The sequence below is a fragment of the Bicyclus anynana genome, chromosome 10 (assembly GCF_947172395.1).
Source record: "Bicyclus anynana chromosome 10, ilBicAnyn1.1, whole genome shotgun sequence".
Classification (NCBI taxonomy): domain Eukaryota; kingdom Metazoa; phylum Arthropoda; class Insecta; order Lepidoptera; family Nymphalidae; genus Bicyclus; species Bicyclus anynana.
This window is the reverse complement of record NC_069092.1, coordinates 2488477-2509202: the sequence shown is the minus strand read 5'-3', so window position 1 is coordinate 2509202 and position 20726 is coordinate 2488477. Positions and strand designations below refer to the sequence as shown.

At 40.8% G+C, this 20726-nt stretch overlaps 1 protein-coding gene across 1 annotated transcript in view; it reads left to right on the top strand.

Annotated features, from left to right (window-relative positions):
* The first annotated feature begins 227 nt into the window (after positions 1-227).
* Positions 228-20726, top strand: part of LOC112050662 (unconventional myosin-Ia-like) — a 34817-nt gene continuing 14318 nt past the window's right edge. Inside the window, exons 1-18 of the mRNA XM_024088974.2 lie at positions 228-359; positions 2396-2581; positions 3596-3711; positions 4417-4487; positions 5270-5427; positions 7307-7370; positions 7803-7816; positions 8325-8409; positions 9179-9408; positions 9852-9999; positions 12083-12175; positions 12936-13102; positions 13774-14007; positions 15042-15169; positions 16077-16235; positions 17642-17821; positions 18290-18536; positions 19282-19419. Coding sequence (XP_023944742.2) covers positions 2465-2581; positions 3596-3711; positions 4417-4487; positions 5270-5427; positions 7307-7370; positions 7803-7816; positions 8325-8409; positions 9179-9408; positions 9852-9999; positions 12083-12175; positions 12936-13102; positions 13774-14007; positions 15042-15169; positions 16077-16235; positions 17642-17821; positions 18290-18536; positions 19282-19419 — 2349 coding nt within the window. The 5' untranslated portion in view covers positions 228-359; positions 2396-2464. The remainder of the gene's footprint in view (positions 360-2395; positions 2582-3595; positions 3712-4416; positions 4488-5269; positions 5428-7306; positions 7371-7802; positions 7817-8324; positions 8410-9178; positions 9409-9851; positions 10000-12082; positions 12176-12935; positions 13103-13773; positions 14008-15041; positions 15170-16076; positions 16236-17641; positions 17822-18289; positions 18537-19281; positions 19420-20726) is intronic.

Below are 20726 nucleotides of genomic sequence, written 5' to 3'. Positions count from 1 at the left end.
AGCTCTTTACACGACGGAAACGGTTTTCAACAATGAAACATCGATTCTATAGCAAAAGTTTTTGTAAACGCGTTAGATCATAGATTTTTGATCTTTGCCAGAGGGGTAACGGTGAGGCAGGTCCTGACATTAATGGTCGAAGTGAAAACCAGAGATTGTGGCTAGAACTTAGAACAGTAAAACCAGTTAATAAAAAAATATATTAGTTTGTGGTAGTTGTCAAGTCATGTCAAGTATGTCAATGTATCAATGGTGTCAAAGTGGTGTCAAATCCTAAGTGAACTAAATTCTGTACATTGTTGAAATTTATTAAAGAAATGATAAGAAAATAGAATTATTACCCTAAAATTTATGCAAACGTAAGTATTCTGAAGACATAATCACTTATTCAAATTAGTAAAAGAGTAATTACCATTATTAACCATAAAAATATGAAATAATATTTAGCCAATTAAGATTTATTTTGTAGTAATTTTTTTAATAATTTGTGTTACTTTTCAGTTTCATTTGTTTTAAAATTTTCGTTATTACAACATTGTTTTGCTGTTGGGATATATAGCGTCCCACAAATTTAGAAATCTATATATTTAATAGACATACAAAATTCAACCTTATAACCTACATGCATTGACTTTAGTGAAATCTTAAACCATTTTTATGAATAACTTTGTTACTACTAGTACTAACAAAATGCATTGTAAATGTCTAGCCATTATTTCGGACCTAGCACAAAATTTTTCATATATTAATGAATTTAAATACTTAAGTAACTGTCTACACCAAAACCGACTCAAAGAGTACCTTCTGTTTTAAGCTTTCTAATAATAAGAGAATATCTGTAATCTGTATGTATGATAATGTTTGTTAATTGTATAATGATGTTTGTTAATTGTTATACACCTACATAACAATATTCAAAATTTGTTGTCATTTTCTTCTGCAAACATATTTTTAAAGCTATATTACAAATCATATATTTAATTAATATAACTAATTTAAAATTGTAGTATTTATGTAAATCTTAAGCTTAATTTTATAGAAATTGAGTAGCCATGAAATTTTGTACTATTAGTATTCTTCAGATTGTACATAGTATATTTATTATAATCATGGGAAAGGTCTCAGAAAAGCTTACTCTCAGTGGGATCTTTTGGTGTGCTGTTATGGTACCATATAATTAAACCTTATAGTTAAAGTTGATAAGATTTGGTTTTAAGTTGCATACAATGTGGTACTTGATAAAATTGTGGGCATTGTCCTCTTAGAGAGACCTAAACTGGTCTTAAGTTTCTTGTACCTTCTTGTTGTTGTATTAATTCCTTAAGTGTTGTTGAGAGGAGGCAAGTTGATGTTAAGGAGGATAAGAAAAACATGTTTTGTTGCTATAAGTCTGAGAATGAAGCTTTACATTTGAAACATTATTCTATATCTTTACAGTTATTGTAATCCAAAATATGGTACCTCACTCACGAGCTACCAAATCTCAGACCAATTATTGTATAGGACCTGCCTCGCTAGACGTTATTTTTCTGTCAAAGTATATGATCAACGATCTAATGCAATTATAAAAACTGTTTCTAAAGTATCAATGTTTCTTAGTTGTAATTGTGTTTGTTGATTAAAGAGCGACGTAAAAATACCTTGTGTAGTTGAATGGTGTAAGATGGTGGTTCAACTATTGAAAGGTTTTTCTGGTAGCTCCAGGGTCAATAAGTGCACTTAAAAAAATAAATTCTAATAAAATAAAACACAATCTTTGGATTTAATAAATGTTAATAGTAATGCAAAGTTGGAGGAGTAAGGGGAATTATAATCTACATTAACATTATAAAGAAATTAAAAAATATATTTGTATTTTTGTAATGAATAAAATCAAAAACTAATTTGAAAGATTTCACCAATAGCTAAATGCTAAATTATCAGGAAATGATACAAATATCTTAGCATTCCATGGATTCACTGTGCAAGTGCTGGGTCCATTGTGTGGCAGAGAGAGAAAAACTCTGAGGAAAGCCCTGGACTTGTGACCAACAGGTTTGGAGTTAAGGATATCCTTGACAATCAATTTTGATGAGATACCCTTTGGATACCAGTTCCAATATAGAACTTGCTGCAGTTCTAATGAGGCTAAGGTTTTCAAGCAAGTTATTTTGCTTTCCACTTCTACGACATACAAAGTATCTACATAGCCATTTTTAATTAGTCATAATATTTATTCTCATTTTTCCTTTGGAATATTTGTCTCCCATGGCACAGTAAGCTCTGCAAGTCCTAACATAGGCTATATTTTATCATCATATTCCTACTGGAATATGTAAGTATGCGGGTGAAACTAGTGCTAAATACAAAGCTTGGCTAGTATTATTATTTTCAAAGAGGTGTTTGTTCTGTGCAGTGCATTAAGCCGTTGGCATGGCAGAGAGTGGGCGCTGTGGGCGCGGCCGGTGAGGAGCGGCGCGGGGCCATGGCGGAGCCCGAGCCTGCGCCCGCCGGCCTCGCCGACGCTGTGCTGCTGGCGCCCCTCACCGAGGACTCCTTCCTTCACAACCTTCACGTGCGCTACAAACGGGACATCATCTATGTCAGTATTCAAATCTAAGCTTATATTATAACAAACTTAAAAAGCCTGGCCTGTTGTGAACTAAAGTCTGCAGCTTGGGAAAGATCTGATTGCAGAAGACTTGTTTGCACTTTTTAGAATTAGCACATTTTCATACTATGTCTAAGAAACTTAAGAAATAATGTTGCGACTGAAATTGACATCCTTTTAATTCATACTCGTAGATACATTGTAAAAATTGTGACTGCTCATTTTATTCTCCCTACACAGCCAAATATTGTAGGATTTTTCAACAGCTTTGGATACCCTTTGTAATATGAAACTTGCTGCACTTCTGAGTAGGTCAATGTCTCAAAAGTTATAGAGAGAGAGTTAAAAAGTTATATAAATACGAAAGATCATTCGTCACAAAATCTCAAAAACCACTTAACATATAAAGATGAAATTGGGCAGGGACATTATAGTTAGTAGACATCCGCTAAGAATGGATTTTGCAAAATGGCCGGATTAAAGAGGTCTAAGGGCGGACGAAGTTGCGGCCTTCCGCTAGTTACCTATAAGTTTATTTTATATTTTACAAGTTAGCCCTTGAGTGTTACAATCTCACCTGATGGTAAGTGATGATGCAATCTAAGATGAAAGCGGGCTAACTTGTTAGGAGAAGTATGAAAATCCACACCCCTTTCGGTTTCTACACGGCATCGTACCGGAACGCTTTGCCGGTGAAGCCTCCCATAAGCCAGACCTGGACCAATTAAGAAAACCTCAGTCAGCCCAGCCGGGGATTGAAACCAGGACCTCCGGCTTGTAAATCAACACATGCATTACAGCATGTTTTGGGAGCACAGAAACTCTGCCCATTATCTATCTGACGGTTAGGGGATAAATTTTGAAAAACGAAAACACAGGATGAGATTGATGGAGTTTTGAGAACTGAGTGAGATAAATCATCTTGTCTGGATGCGCCACGGAGGCCGTCAAGTGTGAAATGCTCATATCTGCAGAGTATCCACATTGCGAATCGTTTGTCGGCAGACGTACGTGGGCAACGCGCTGGTGTCGGTGAACCCGTGCCGCGCGCTGCCGCTGTACTCGGCGGAGCTGGTGCGCACGTACCTCGCGCGCCCGCCCTACCTGCTGCCGCCGCACCTGTACGTACCGTGCACGCACGCACGCAACTGTTGCTCTAGCCTGCGTCATGTGTACTAATATAAAAAGATGCAGTCTGTTTGTTTGGTTGAACGCGTTAATGTCAGGAACTACTGGTTCGAATTAAAAAAAAACTTTTAATTTGACTAGTAGAAACGAATCATCAAAGAAAAATATAGCGAAAATGGGAAGAAAATATCCTTTTGGCGTGCGCTGAGTTGTTCTTGTTACAGTTTGTTTCATGTAGCAAGGCGCAGTTCGTTTCACTCTTGATAATAGTACGTATTATGAACATCATACAGATGACTGTCACCGTTTAGAGAGTCATAGAAGAGGTATCGATAGTGAGGAACTATGCCGTGCCATTCTAACTTCCACGCAGACGAAGTCGCGGACGACTCACGTCGGCTATCTTTAATATAGATATCAGTTCTCTTACTACAATGTACCTATATTCTATTTTGTAATAAGAGAGCAGCTATTGAGTGTCTGTACTTAGGATAAAATTACCAAATAAGTAATTATTTATTTAATAATTAATACGAGTAAAAGAAGAACACCTAAAAACAAAATAGCCATTTTGACATTTATTCTGTTTGCCTGTTCTCCGTAGTTTTTATTTTCAAATTGGTTAGGTTAGGTTTGCGAAGCAAATTAATTGCTTAGTTTTTGGTGGAAAAAGTTGAAGGTTTGTTCCTATTTCACAGTTACGCCATCACCGCCACGGCGTACCGCTGGGTCCGAGATAGAAATGAAAACCAGTGCATCGTCATAACAGGTATAATACTTATTTTGTATTCTGTCATAAAACATATCGTAATCAGCGGCACAGCGTGCCTTGGAGGGGCCCTGATTCATAGTTGGAGCCCAAATGAAGGGTAAAATTTCTCGCAAAAGAAACAAAAATGCAATACTTATAATAAATGTCAGTGTCCTAATGTAGTGTTTCCAACTTTTGGGCGCACGCTTAACCTGAGAAGAGAATGTTTTTTTTTTATTTTGTCTGTACCGTCAGTTCCGTTTAAATTGTTTTGAATTTAAAGTTTCGCATCCCAATAGTATAAAAAATAAATATAAAGTTACCCTTAAAATGGCTATGGATAGATTAGGGAATAAAAATGGTGTACATTTCATCTAAATCGGACAATCCAAGCTACGTTAAAATAAACTCATATAGTTCTAGTTATTTTTGTAACAAAAAAATTTATCTTGGCTGAGTTTGCTGTGCGCTCTTCTCAGACCATGGTGCTTTAAAACTGTAGTAACTTTAAATAAAAGTTACTTACTACCATTAAATCATGACATAACTAGACATTTCAAAAGTGCTTGTAAACAAAGCCTAATTGAAATAAATGAATATTCAATTATAAAGCCTTGAAAATGACGTTAAAAAAATATGGATTACTTTTTCCCCAACGTAATTTAGGCCTATAGAAACATGATACAGCATGTTGTGTATATGACGCCGCTGAGGTCCCATAAGGAGCCTAGGGCACTTACACAATCAGAAAAAAAAAATGTTGTGTATCTGTTCTCTGTATGAACCGTTTGGCTGTGCAGGTGAGAGCGGCGCGGGGAAGACGGAGGCGGCGCGCGTGTGCCTGCAGTGCGCCGTGGTGGCGGGCGGCGGCGGCGGCGGCGCGCTGGCGGCCGCGGGCACGCTGCTCGAGGCCTTTGGCAACGCCGCCACCGCCAGGAACCACAACGCGAGCAGATTCGTAAGCATACTCTTCGGTCTTTTGGAACTGAGTTCCTTGTCGCGCGTAGGGGGCTAGACGGAAATAATTAGGACCAAAAGTTGTAACGACACTTTTTGCTGTAGTTGTAAGCCGTGCGCGTGCGCGTGTTTTTCTGTTTATCTCTCTCATAGAAAGCAAGCCAGTTATTTTCGTTTCGTCTTTCTACTTCGCATTAAACAGGTTTTTTGTACATAATAGATAATAATAACAATTTCGTTCCATCCGGGTGTCCCTTGACACCTCTCAAGTTTTTTTTAAAGTTGGCCCTTGACTACAATCTCACCTGATGGTAAGTGATGATGCAGTCTAAGATGGAAGCAGACTAACTTGTTAGGAGGTGGATGAAAAACCACACTTCTTTCGGTTTCTACACAACATTGTACCGGAACGCTAAATCGCTTGGCGGTAGGGTGATAAATAGCCACGGCAGAAGCCTTCCACCAGCCAGACCTGGACCAATTGAGAAAAACTCAATCGGCCCAGTTGGGGATCGAACCCAGGACCTCCGTCTTGTAAATCCACCGCGCATACCACTGCGCCACGGAAGTCGTCAAGACTTAAGTCAACACTTCAGTCTACTTCATCATTATCAGCCGATAGACGTCCACTGCTGGACATAGGCCTCTTATATAGACTTCCAAACATCACGATTTTGGGCCGCCAGCATCCAACGGCATCCTGCAACCCGCTTGCTGTCCTCGGTCTACTAACTCAGACGAATGATACTTTAGGGACCTACCTTACAACAACTTCTAATCTACTAAAAAACGTTTTATTTGTAAGTATATTTAAGTAATCGAGTATTCTGTGTAACTAGTCGAAGCTTCTTAAAATGCACATAATCAAAATTACTCTAGAGTCCGTCTGTACAAGTGTCTGTGTATTTAAATTATCAGTTTTTTTTTATATCCTTTTGTGTTTGTTAACTTAAACCAGACTTTAGCTGTGTACAAATAGATTTGCGTCACTAAAGGGAATGTTCTGAATGCCTTGAATAAATTTGAATACAAAGGAACGTAATACAAACGTGGCATCATAAACAGTGCATCCCAACAAAGAGGCATTTCCATATTTAACAGTACAGCTTGTACGCGTTAGGGTTATGCTAGCCACCCGCCATCCGATAAGTCCACATGCCTGTAATAACGGCTTGACATCCAATAAAACTGATTGTGTATTGGTCGCGATGTGCATGACAGACCAACATCGCTATCAGGCATGTAGGTTACAGTGGAATCAGGCAGATCTGCAGGCATGTGGGCTTATTGGATGGTGGCTGACTAACATTATTCCGCTAGCTTAGAGAATAGCAAAGTCAAAATGATGCTGATAAAAAAATGTAAAATAATATTTTTTTTAATAATTACTAATTACTCAATTTGATGTAGCTCAATGGAGTCGCTGGATGCTGTCGTTTCTGTAAGAATTTAAGGATATAATAAAGCACTCACAAACAACTTAGCTTTCTAGTGGTAAAATAATTTTAAAAATTGGTTGAGGTAATCCAGATATTACCCCCCACAATACCAAAAGCCTAATTATCTAACCTCTATCTCAACATAATATGCCATCATTTGATTCTAATTTGTAAGAGTGACATAAGCAATATTATTTATGCCTCAATAGCTTAATAGATATCTCGTTGTTTTATATACAGAATTAGATAATGATGATCAGCTAGGGTTTATTTTAGCAAGAGAAACGTTGTTGTTATTTGACATACCAATGGCATACATAATCCGCGTGTAAACTGTCCTCTATAAACAACAAAATTGTTTGGTTTTTTTCATGTTTAAATTTTTTTAAATATGATGATTACGTGGATTCCAAGATACTGACGACATTATTCTAATTACAGGGCAAGCTGCTAGATATTGAGTTTGATTTCAAGGGCGAGCCTGTTGGAGGTCATATCACTCATTGTAAGTAATTTTTATATAAAAACCCTTTTTTAATAGATTTGATCCCATATCTTTATAAAATGTTTCAATATTGCAATTTTTTAGATAAATTATTTACTCAAGATTGAAAATGAAGAGGATTGCAAAAATACGGATTCCTTTTACCATTTACATGTTTGTGTAGTGTATTTTAAAATTAAAAAGTAAGACAAAACAAATTTTCATTCAAAGGTTTCTCTTTCTAGAAACTTTCTGTAAAGAAAATATCTATAAAAGACCCAATGATTTTCAATCTAAAAGATTTGGATGAGTTACATTCTTAGCTTTTATATTCAATTAAACTGACTTGATAAATAATTGTGGATTTGGTTCCTTTAGAGTTTTTATGATTGAATAAAATTTATTAGTATATAAATATATATGAATGTTCTGTTTCTCTTTTCTTGCACGCAGACCTCTTAGAAAAGGTAACAATTTGTCTATTATATATTCTAAATATTGATTATTCTAGAACTTGTGGCTCTGTAACTGACAATTTGAATGCAAAAATAAATAAAAAATATATAAGTAGAAGATTTTTGTCGATAACCTAGGTGCCACATTTTACAACTTCTTGTAAAATGAATATGAAAATGGTTCAACACAGTTTGTGTATCGAATCTGGGGATTTATGTTAAGACGTTAGTCCCAATAAATATTATAAAAATCTGATTGTGATAGTCACAGAAGCAAGCATAACCGTAAGCCTTCTCACCTTATGCTCCAATTTTACGCATAGAAAGACAGCCCGGTTGTGTTTCTACAACATAGATGTAATCATTACTATCAGGTATAATTGTATGAACAAACGAACTTACCATGTGATCTTGATTATCTCATCGAATAATTCTGATAAATCTCGGAAGCTGAAGATGAGATAGTTGTAGTAAAGTGCTACAACATTTACCATCAAACAAATGTCCTCGTATTTCACAGGAGCGCGTGTGTTGCGTGGCGGAGGGCGAGAGAAACTTCCACGTTCTATACCAACTGCTGGCCGGCGCCGACGCACACTTGCTCAGTGAGTTATTGACCATATACATCCTTTTTGGTGTTTTTGACCAATTTGGAAATTACCTACCTATTAAAATAAGTTCAGCAAATCTAGAGATGAGTCCGGATAAACAGACAGACAGACAAAGTTAATAAAAAGTTTGTTTGTGTTTTAACTTTTAGTATTGTGCATATATATAGCAATTGACGAAACACAGTTATTTTGAAATCACAGACAGACACTTCAATTATATTTATCGCCGTCATCAACCCATATTCGGCTCACTGCTGAGCTCGAGTCTCCTCTAAGAATGAGAGGGGTTAGGCCAATAGTGCACCACGCTGGCCCTATGCGGATTGGCAGACTTCACACACTCAGAGAATTAAGATAATTCTCTGGTATGCAGGTTTCACGATGTTTTCCTTCACGTGACACGTGATATTTAATTTCTTAAAATGCACACATCTGAAAAGTTGGAGGTGCATCCCTCGGAACGGATTCGAACCCACACCCTCCGGAATCGGAGGCAGAGGTCATATCCACTGGGCTATCTCGGCTCTCATCATATTTATATGAATTGAGTATTAATAATTACATTTTACATACATTGTAATGCACATTTTCAACATATTCTGTTAGAGACAAAATATCTTAGCATTCCACGGATATACCGTACGGGCGACGGCTCCATGTGGCAGAGAGAATAACTGCGAGCAGATCCCCGTACTTGTGACCGATGGGTGTAGGGTTAAGGACGTCAAGCATATATTAGCATATGAATGCATATTGTCCGTAGAGCGGTTAAAGCTGCAGCGCTCATGGGAGCAGTACCGGGTGCTGCGCGGCGGCGCCACGTGCGCGGAGGGCGGGTGCGCGGGCGCGGGTGCGGGGTGCGCGGGGTGCGCGGCGTGTGCGGTCAGCTCTGTGGCGGCGGGGGGGAGCGCTTCTCCGCGCCGCGCGCCGCCGCAGCCCCCGCCCGGCCCGCGTGCGCCGCAGGCCGATAGAGATCACTTTGCATTCACTAAGGTTGGTACAGCATTTAGGTTATTATCTGTTATTTAGATTTTATTGGAAAAATTAAAGGATTAGTTAAACAGTATATGTTTTATGTGTTTAGAAACTACAAAGTTGTTTTTGTGCCCATAGAAGTCCACATCAAGAATATAAACCGCAGACGATCGGGTGTCGTTTCTAATGAGCTTACTTACTTACTTCTTACTTCCTTCGGCGCTACAACCCTTTGTGGGTCTTGGCTTTCTCTACCACTTTTCTCCATCCATTTCTATTCTTATATTCCATTTCTATATATCTACTATCTGTGTGGGAAAAATATGCAATATTTTTCCCACACAGATAGTTTTTCCATTTTTTGCAGGTCTTTTTTAACACAATCTAGCCATCTTTTTTAGGTCTTCCTTTTAATCTTTTTTTTTTCTAATGAGCTAAGACTGTAATATTGTTGTGTGTAGGCGGCAATGAGCGCGCTGGGGTTCAGCGCGGCGCAGTGCGGTGCGGTGCTGCGCGTGCTGGCCTTCCTGCTGAAGCTGGGCAACGTGCAGTTCGAGCCGCAGCACAACATCGACGGCTCCATCGGCACGAGGCTGCAGCACGAGTACGGTAAGATGACCGACATACTGCCAGGCAAGCAGCATTGCTGTGTTCTGACCTGGAGGCATGGTTGTCACTAATGGCACTTAACAAGGTTACAAGTTGTACAAGGGTTTATGGACAAGAGCGGCACTTTGTCAAACTTGTTTGACCCGTTGATGGGTCTCAGAAGAAGTTTTTTTAAAGAATATGACGGATGCTATCTATTCGTCTATTACTTCCTCTGTCTATGGTTTAAAACCTGTGTGAATAACCGCGTATATCACATTCACTCAAACGCAAAGTCAAGCTCTATTTTAATGTGGATCACATTGCAGAGTTGCTAGTATACACAAACTCTGTTTACATGTGGATCATATTGCATATTTGCTAATACACGAACACTGTTTTCATGTGGGATCACATTGCAGAGTTGCTAGTATACACAAACTCTGTTTACATGTGGATCATATTGCATATTTGCTAATACACGAACACTGTTTTCATGTGGGATCACATTGCAGAGTTGCTAGTATACACAAACTCTGTTTACATGTGGATCATATTGCATATTTGCTAATACACGAACACTGTTTTCATGTGGGATCACATTGCAGAGTTGCTAGTATACACAAACTCTGTTTACATGTGGATCATATTGCATATTTGCTAATACACGAACACCGTTTTCATGTGGGATCACATTGCAGAGTTGCTATACACAAACTCTGCTTTCATGTGGATCATATTGCATATTTGCTAATACACGAACTCTGTTTTCATGTGGGATCACATTGCAGAGTTGCTATACACAAACTCTGCTTTCATGTGGATCATATTGCATATTTGCTAATACACGAACTCTGTTTTCATGTGGGATCACATTGCAGAGTTGCTAGTATACACAAACTCTGTTTACATATGGATCATATTGCATATTTGCTAATACACGAACTCTGTTTTCATGTGGGATCACATTGCAGAGTTGCTAGTATACACAAACTCTGTTTACATGTGGATCATATTGCATATTTGCTAATACACGAACTCTGTTTTCATGTGGGATCACATTGCAGAGTTGCTAGTATACACAAACTCTGTTTACATGTGGATCATATTGCATATTTGCTAATACACGAACTCTGTTTTCATGTGGGATCACATTGCAGAGTTGCTAGTATACACAAACTCTGTTTACATGTGGATCATATTGCATATTTGCTAATACACGAACTCTGTTTTCATGTGGGATCACATTGCAGAGTTGCTTGTATACACAAACTCTGTTTACATGTGGATCATATTGCATATTTGCTAATACACGAACTCTGTTTTCATGTGGGATCACATTGCAGAGTTGCTAGTATACACAAACTCTGTTTACATGTGGATCATATTGCATATTTGCTAATACAAGAACTCTGTTTTCATGTGGGATCACATTGCAGAGTTGCTAGTATACACAAACTCTGTTTACATGTGGATCATATTGCATATTTGCTAATACACGAACACTGTTTTCATGTGGGATCACATTGCAGAGTTGCTAGTATACACAAACTCTGTTTACATGTGGATCATATTGCATATTTGCTAATACACGAACACTGTTTTCATGTGGGATCACATTGCAGGGTTGCTAGTATACACAAACTCTGTTTACATGTGGATCATATTGCATATTTGCTAATACACGAACACTGTTTTCATGTGGGATCACATTGCAGAGTTGCTAGTATACACAAACTCTGTTTACATGTGGATCATATTGCATATTTGCTAATACACGAACACTGTTTTCATGTGGGATCACATTGCAGAGTTGCTATACACGAACTCTGCTTTCATGTGGATCATCTATACTTCTATACTAATATTATAAAGCTGAAGAGTTTGTTTGATTGAACGCGCTGATCTTAGGATCTACTGGTCCGATTTGAAAAATTCTTTCTGTGTTAGATAGCCCATTTATCGAGGAAGGCTATAAGGCTATATATTATCCCTGTATTCCTACGGGAAAAGGAACCACGCGGGTAAAACCGCGCAGCTGCAGCTAGTATTGCATATTTGCTATACACAAATTCTGTTTTCAAGTGTAACATTGCATTTGCAGAGTTGCGCGAGGCGTGCGCGCTGGTCGGTGTGGAGGCGGATGCGCTGGTGCTAGCGTTGGGCGCCGCGCCGCCACACGACGAAGTGCCACCTGGTAACTTGTTTATTTATCCATACTAATATTCATCATCATCATCATCATATCAGCCGATGGACGTCCACTGCAGGACATAGGCCTTTTGTAGCGACTTCCAAACATCACGATACTGAGCCACCTGCATCCAGCCAATCCCTGCGACTCGCTTGATGTCGTCAGTCCACCTGGTGGGGGGTCGGCCAACACTGCGCTTATTAATATTAAATCCGCCGAATCCAACTCGGGTGGACAATGCAACCACAGTAGGGGAGAACCCCTTAAAAGATAAATTCGAGAAACTCCGCAAAATCTTTTCGTCCAATATGCCTGTGTCTGAAGACGAGTGCGTGTTTATAGTGATGACCTACGAGATCCGATCCGATGCTAAATTTGGACCTCACAAGGCTCAGTCGCACAGCGCGCTTAGTTACCGACGACGTGTAAACACATAAAACGTGTTGTAAGGAGCCGCTGAACGCTGTCGGCTCGACACTGTGATGTTGGGAAGTCCATACAAGAGGCCTCCATTGGCCGATGATGATGAATGATGACTAATATAAACAAAAATAGCAATTGCAGCCTTGCATAACATGTAGTTATAAATCACTGTGTACCTAGGAATGCGACCGAGAAATAAACTAAATGTCAACAAATGACGGCGTCCTAGTCCCAGGTGATATCTCTAACTCTTTCCTCTCAACGCAATAAAGGAGATAGAGATATCTCTGGTTGCTTTTCTGTTGGTCGCATGTTAAGGTATACTGTTGTGTGGTAACAGACGAGTCGTGCTCGGTGGAGGAGGAATGCAGTTCGGAGGCAGGGTCGGAGGGCGCTGGCTTCGGCGCGGGCGCGGAGTGGGCGCGCGCGCTGCGGGACCGGCTGCTGTGCGCGCTGTACTCGCGCCTGTTCACGTGGCTGGTCAACGCGGTCAACGACGCTCTCAAGGTGACTTGTGACCTCAGACCTTTAGACTTGTATCGCACTCAAATTCAACAACAAAAGTGTCTTTCGTTTTTTGAGGGAGAAAATCCTACTATCCTACTAATATTATAAACGCGAAAGTTTGTATGGATGTTTGGATGTTTGGATGTTTGTTACTCTTTAACGCCGCTACTACTGAAGCGATTTGGGTGAAATTTGGAATGGAAATAGATTTTACTCTGGATTAACACATGGGCTACTTTTTATCCCGAAAAAATCCATGGATTCCCGAGATTTGCAAAAACTGATGATTTTGATAATATGAATGTTTGTTACTCTTTCACGCCTCGACTACTTAACCGAATTAGCTGAAATTTGGTATTGAAATATATTATAGCCTGGATTAACACATAGACTACTTTTTATCCCGGAAAAATCCATGGTTCCCGAGGGATTTGTTAATAACTAAATTCCACGCGGACTTTATTTCGGAAGAATCGATTATTTTTTTACACAAACAAATTTGATGTTAGAAATATCTTCAAATGAAACGTAACTTCATCTTTTAGTAAACTAGAAGTTGTTGATTGTTTTTAAGCCATTTAACTACACAAACCGACATTTATAGGGAGCTCTTTAACGACGAAAAAGTTTTATTACAGTCGTGTGGTCTAAAGCGCATTTGTTTTTTCCAGCCTGCCGTGGTGGGTGCGCGGCGTTCGCTCGGTATCCTGGACGTGTACGGGCTGGAGTCGCTGGCGCACAACGGGCTCGAGCGGCTGCTGATCAACTACGCGGCGGAGCGCGTGCAGGCGGCGGTCACGGCGGCCACCATGCGCCGCGAGCAGGAGGAGTACGCGCGCGAGGCGCTCGCCTGGGCGCCGCTGCCCTACGCCGACCACGAGCTGTATGCCGACTTGCTCGACGCGGTACGTGTCGTGTGACCACTCTGTGTACGGCTTCTTTACAAGTTAGCCCTTGACTACAATCTCACCTGATGGTAAGTGATGATGCAATCTAAGATGGAAGCGGGCTAACTTGTTAGGAGGAGGATGAAAATCCACACCCCTTTCGGTTTCTACACGGCATCGTACCGGAACGCTAAATCACTTGGCGGTACGTCTTTGCCGGTAGGGTGGTAACTAGCCACGGCCGAAGCCTCCCACCAGCCAGACCTGGACAAATTAAGAAAATCTCAATCTGCCTAGCCGGGGATCGAACCCAGGACTTCCGTCTTGTAAATCCACCGCGCATATTACTGCGCCACGGAGGCAGTCAAATTCGCTGGCTTACAACGTATACATATTTTACGCAGTCCTCCTTGCGTCGTATTCCTCATTACTGAGGGTCGTGACACCTATCACAAGCTTGCTTCTTCACGATGTCGTGATATGTCGCTCGGCTTTTCGCGACTTGCAAGGTCAAAGTAACAGCGATGTAGAACGTATCGCCATCGCTGGCAAACGAAAAGTCGACAACGACACCATCCCAAGGTCATCGCATACGGCAGAGGCTATCAGACGCCACTATGACCTCTACTTGTTGACCAATCTTAGTGGGCCAATGGAGTTTAAAGTCGTCGTCATCAGCCCATATTCGGCTCACTGCTGAGCTCGAGTCTCCTCTCAGAATGAGAGGGGTTAGGCCAATAGTCCACCACGCTGGCCCAATGCGGATTGGCAGACTTCACACGCAGAGAATTAAGATAATTTCTCTGGTTTCCTCACGATGTTTTCCTTCACCGATTGAGACACGTGATATTTAATTTCTTAAAATGCACACAACTGAAAAGTTGGAGGTGCATGCCCTGGACCGGATTCGAACCCACACCCTCCGGAATCGGAGGCAGAGGTCATATCCACTGGGCTATCACGGCTCACCGGAGTTTAAAGTAGAGAGAGAATTGCTTACATTCCTTATCTCGCCTCGTTGGCCTTAGTATATCAACATTGGTATCTCGCAGGGGCCGGAGAGCGTGCTGGGCATGCTGCGCGAGTGCTCGTCGCGCGGCGTCAGCGATGCGCTGTTCTTGCAGCGGCTGCAGCGACGGCGGCACCCGCGGCTGCTGGTCCTGCCGCCCGACCGCTTTCAGTGAGTTTTTGCGGCGACGTTACTCATGTCATTCTATAATAACTTGACCAAATGAAAGGATCAGAAATAACAACTCTGTAACATTAAAAAAAATTTTTTCAAGATAATATTATTTTTCTAAAAATCTTCAATAGCTCTACGATTGTTAACGCCTAAAATGTTTCATATTAAGCGATTACTTCAAAATGTGCTAATTCGATTTGAGCACCTGTATCTAGTCTTATAAGACGCAATTTCGCTTGACACGCCATCATCCGCGTATAATATTAATTTACACGAAATGCATTAATAGCTGTGACTGACTGACCGCGAACTATCGCATCTCCTGCGAACAACCGCACAAAGTAACTGTACCCTGCTTCGCGTCGCTATACCTATACGAAAATTAATTCATCAAATGTGGTCATTTACTGCGCCTATTTTATATAATACTAGCGGACCCGGTCAAGCTTCGTTTTGACATAAGTGCACTTATTCTCTATCCCTACTCTACCCTTCTATACCTCTACTCCTACCCTACCCCTACCCTACCCCTATCCTACCCCTACCCTACACCCTACCCCTACCCTACCCCTACTCTACCCCTACTCTACCCCTACCCTACCCCTACCGCTTGACTCTTAAACGTTTGTATGGGAAATAGAAAAGGGCAGTTTTTAGGGTCTTCCCGGAAATTATTTGATTTTTTCTCACCTTTAAAACCTTCCCTAAACCTCCACGAACAATTCAAGACCAAGATAAGATAAATCCGTTAAGCCGTTCTCGAGTTTTAGCGAGACTAACGAACAGCAATTCATTTTTATATATATATAGATATTTGAAACAACGGTAAACAACAGCTGAACCCATTCTGTGTGCGCGGGAGCTTAAAGCGAAGCTTCTTTGAGCGAAGTGTGTGGTGTGGCAGGGTAGTGCACTTCGGCGGGCCGGTGGTGTACAGCGCGCGCGGCATCGTGGCCAAGAACCGCGACGCGGTGTGCCGCCGCTGCGCCGCCGTGCTGGGCGCCGCGCGCGAGCCGCTGCTGGCTGCGCTGTTCGCGCCCGGCGCGCAGGCTTTCGTTGGCAGGTGAGCTAGCGCTGATTGGCTTTGTGTTTATTAAACGCAAGCTTGGTGTTAAACTGTAATATACGACTGTGTGCTTAGTTTTAAATAAGTTTGTAAAATGGTGGTAAACAAAAAGAAAGCCTTGGCTGAGTTTGTTGTGGGCTCTTCTTGGACCATTAGATATTACCACCATTAGATTAAATTAAATTATGACATAATCTTGACCTTTCAAAAGTGCTTGTAAATTAAGCCTAATTGAAATAAATGAATTTTGACTTTGACTTTGCTTTGACCCTAGACACGGGCATAAGATAGTTATTTCTGACCTGCCAATGCATAACTTTAAGCAATATGTTAAGAAACATTTACTTAGTCGAGGTTACTATAGCAATGATGAGTTCCTTAATGATAGAGGTGTTTGGAGCCCATTGGATCAGTTTCCACCTTCGCACAGGAAGTAAAACTATAAGAAATTGTTGTTATCAATAATTGTATTTTTTTTTAAAGAATATTTACCATATCTTTTTTTTATAATATGACCAATATTCCCATTCCCAAAATCAAAAAATCAAAATCAAAAATCATTTATTTCAAGTAGGCTCAGTTTACAAGCACTTTTGACACGTCAGTTGACTATTTGTAAAGATTCTACCACCGGTTCGGAAGGCAGGTTCTGCTGAGAAGATACCGGCAAGAAACTCAACAGTTGCTCTTTTGAAAAAGTCATACAGTATTACAATTTACATTTGATAACAATTAAATTACAATTTCTTATAGTTTTATTTCCTGTGTGAAGGTGGAAGCTGATCCAATGGCCTCCAAGCACCTTTGTCGTTAAGGAACTCATCAATAGTGTAGTAACCTCGACTAAGTAAATGTTTTTTAACACATTGCTTAAAGTTGTGCATTGGCAAGTCCATCACAGTCTGTCACAGTCACAGTCCCCTCGCAACTAGTCGGGAAAGACTGTGCTGGGAGTGGGTACGAGTACGACAATAGACCAACGGGCGGGGATCGAACCACCACCCTTCGGTGATGAGTCCAACCGCTCTTACCGTTGAGCTATTGAGGCTTCACCAGCTTTCCGAACCGGTGGTAGAATGTTTACAAATAGTCAACTGACGTTTCAAAAGTGCTTGTAAACTGAGCCTACTTGAAATAAATGAATTTTGTATTTGATCCAGTTGGTAAATTCACTATGTAGCTGTCCACTCAATATAGATCTATTGTTGCCTGGAAGTGATTTAGCACTTCCCGGAGAGAATGTTAAGTCGTCAGTCCCGTTCATTATCTTCGATATCTTGATAGTAATTGTTAAGTAAAAGTCACGCCCGTGGCGTGTCGCCAGAGGGCGCTGGTGGGTGCGTTGGTGCGGCGCCCCTCGTGCGTTGTTTAGTTCAGACCGTATAGTGATGCATCTTTGGCAGCAGCAGCGGTTCCCCGCGCCGGCCGTGCGCGCTGGCGTGTCGCCAGAGGGCGCTGGTGGGTGCGCTGGTGCGGCGCCTGCCGTGCGCGCCGCGCCTCGTGCGTTGTCTGCGCGCGGACGCCGCACTGCGACCGCACAGGTTCGACTCGACGCTGTTGCGACATCAAATACGTACGCAGGGGTGAGTATTTATCTATATACTATCTATAACTATCTATACATGCATTAATTTAGGCATTACACTTTCATAACTTCGACTTCATCAACACATCAAGCAAGTCGCAGGGATTCGCTGGATGCAGGCGGTTCAGGATCGTGATGTTTGGAGGTCCCTACCAAAGGCCTATGTCCTGCAGTGGACGTCCATCGGCTGATATGATGATGATAAACTTCGACTTCAGTCAATGATTTAATACAGTTTAAATTGAAGCCTTAATAGATCAAGTTATTTGCGTTTCGCTTAGTTAAAGAGGAAGTTAGTGTGTAAAAAACTTTTTTTTGTGAAATTAGATCGATATTACAAAACTGTAATTTAAAATATTTGTTTTTGAATTACATAAAAAGTTGCAACCATTAAAAATATTAAGTTTATTTTAGTTTCATCGTGTATTTCTAAATTGGAAAATTATTAAAGTCAAGCTTTTTGTAGTATAATGGACATGGCGTTATTGCGTCGCGCGGGGTGGTGCGAGTCGATGTGCGCGCGCGCCGTAGTCGCCCGCTACGGCGTGCTGCGCGCGCGCGCCGCTCCCCCGTCTCCCGCGCCGGCGTCGCCCGCGCTGGACGCGCGCGACGACCCGGTGCGCGCCGCGCGCGGCCTGCTACGCAGCCTGCCCATACCCAGCGCGGAGTTCGCGTACGGTCGCACCAAGGTGTTCATACGCAGCCCTAGGACGGTGAGTGCTACTTGTATGACTAACTTCATCTTACTAATATTATAAACGCGATAGTTTGTTTGGATGTTTGTTACTCTTTAACGCCGTTACTACTGAACCGATTAGACTGAAATTTGGAATGGAAATAGATTTCACTCTGGATTAATAAGTAGACTACTTTTCGTCGAGGGATTAGTGAAAAACTAAATATCACGCAGACGAAGTCGCGGGTGTCCGCTAGTTGTGTTATAAATATGCCGTTCGAGCAACTAATGTACGGTAGAACTTATATTTGCTGTGTAAGATGCGAAATGACAATTTAAATATTATTGCCAGTGTCTCATTTTTTATTTAAATTTAATTGTTGCCAACATCTTCACTTGGCCTCGTTGGTGCCATATTTGTTTATTTATTTTAAATGGGTGCAATACTCGTATAAACTAGTAAATAAAAAAAAATAAAAAAACATATACTGTAATAGTTAACTATTATAGATGCTTTGATGATTAAGTGTTTTCCGGCAATTATTATTTCTGATAAAAACAATATACCTTTAACACAGGTTTCTATTAGGTTTCTCTCATAATGATAATTTTAAATCTTTAAAAATTTTATGCTTATTGACATTTTTAGTCTAAATGTCATAGTGTTACCAATAGAAGCCGGGACATACGCAGTAATTATCAGTTTAATAGTAATTGATACAATTTGAATACATAAACTTGGCGTACATAGTACAGAAATGAAGTTGGTTAAATTTTCCAAGGTGTGGGAGTTAGAAGCGTTGCGTGCGGCGCGAGTGGAAAAGTTAGTGCGTGCGGCGCAGCGAGCGTGGAGGCGGCACCGCGCACGCACTCGCCGCGCCGCCGCCAACAAGATCCTCGCCGCCTGGAGGAGATATAAGGTATGTTTTGTTTTTTTTTTTTTTTATACTTTACAAGTTAGCCTTTGACTACAATCTCACCTAAGTGATGATGCAATCATAGATAGAACTGGGCTAACTTGCTAGGAGTAGAGTGAAAACCACCACCCCAACGGTTTCTACACGACATCGTATCAGAATGCTAAATCGCTTGGTCTTTGCCGGTAACTAGCTACGACCGAAGCCTCCCTCCAGCCAGACCTGGACCAATTAACCATTCGCTGCCCGCGAGTATTTTGTCGAAAACCCAGTCTGCGTTGAAGAAGCCGACAGTCAGGGAATGCGGTTTTAATCTACCGTTATGAGCCATTTGAAAAATCTTTATATTCCTCTATAGCGCGGAGCATGATACTGTGCTCGCCTATTGCCCTTAGTTTACTTAGTATTTTTTTACATGTCATGTAACGGATACGATGGGCGACCGGTCGTCCATTTAGGAGTCAAGTTAAGAAAACTTCAATCGGTCCTTGTTGAACGATTGGCTTCAGTATGCTCGTGGCGTTCGAGCCGTCCACATTTCTTGTTGTGTAATTCTTTATGGGTTATTTGAGATAGGCGAGGAAAGTGACTTGAGTGGAAAAGGGGAGTGTTTTTTAACAGTCAAAGAATCCTTAACCCTACGCACAACGCTTACAAGTGCGGGACTCCACTCAAGGTCATCATTCTCTGCCATTTTAGGGTCTTATTTTGGTTACAGTTTAATTTGTTAATTAAGTTGTCCTGACTAATATTGTGTTTGTTCGACATTGGTTTTCTTATTTTTGTAATCCACTTCTGAGTCTGCTAAAAATGTACAATATTGCACATAATGGTGGAGTATACTCATAACGCAGCTAATCGCCAAAAGTGGAGGAGCATTGTACAGAAGGCGTCGCTCATCGCTGCAACCACAACCACTCTGCCAAGAGTGAACGATTAAGAAGAACATCGAAACTGAGATTGATGTTGATATTTGAATTCAAACATTATGAAATTATGATACTAATTATCATTTCAAATTTTAATGCTTACTTAAAGTTCTAAGTTTTCTCTTTTTTCAGCAGTTAGTTATAACTGCCATTTTGCTTCATACAATTGCAAGTTTGCCCTTAACTGCTATGTCACTTGATGTTAAATACGATCTAAGTTTTAGTTTAGGGTGATAACTAGCCACGGCCGATGCCTACCATCAGAATAAAATTATCCACACGGCAGTGAGACCTATCAAAAGTATCTGCTATCGACTACATATCTGTTACCGTTTTGTGATTTCATGTGTAAAATATCATGATAACATTTTTTAAATCTTT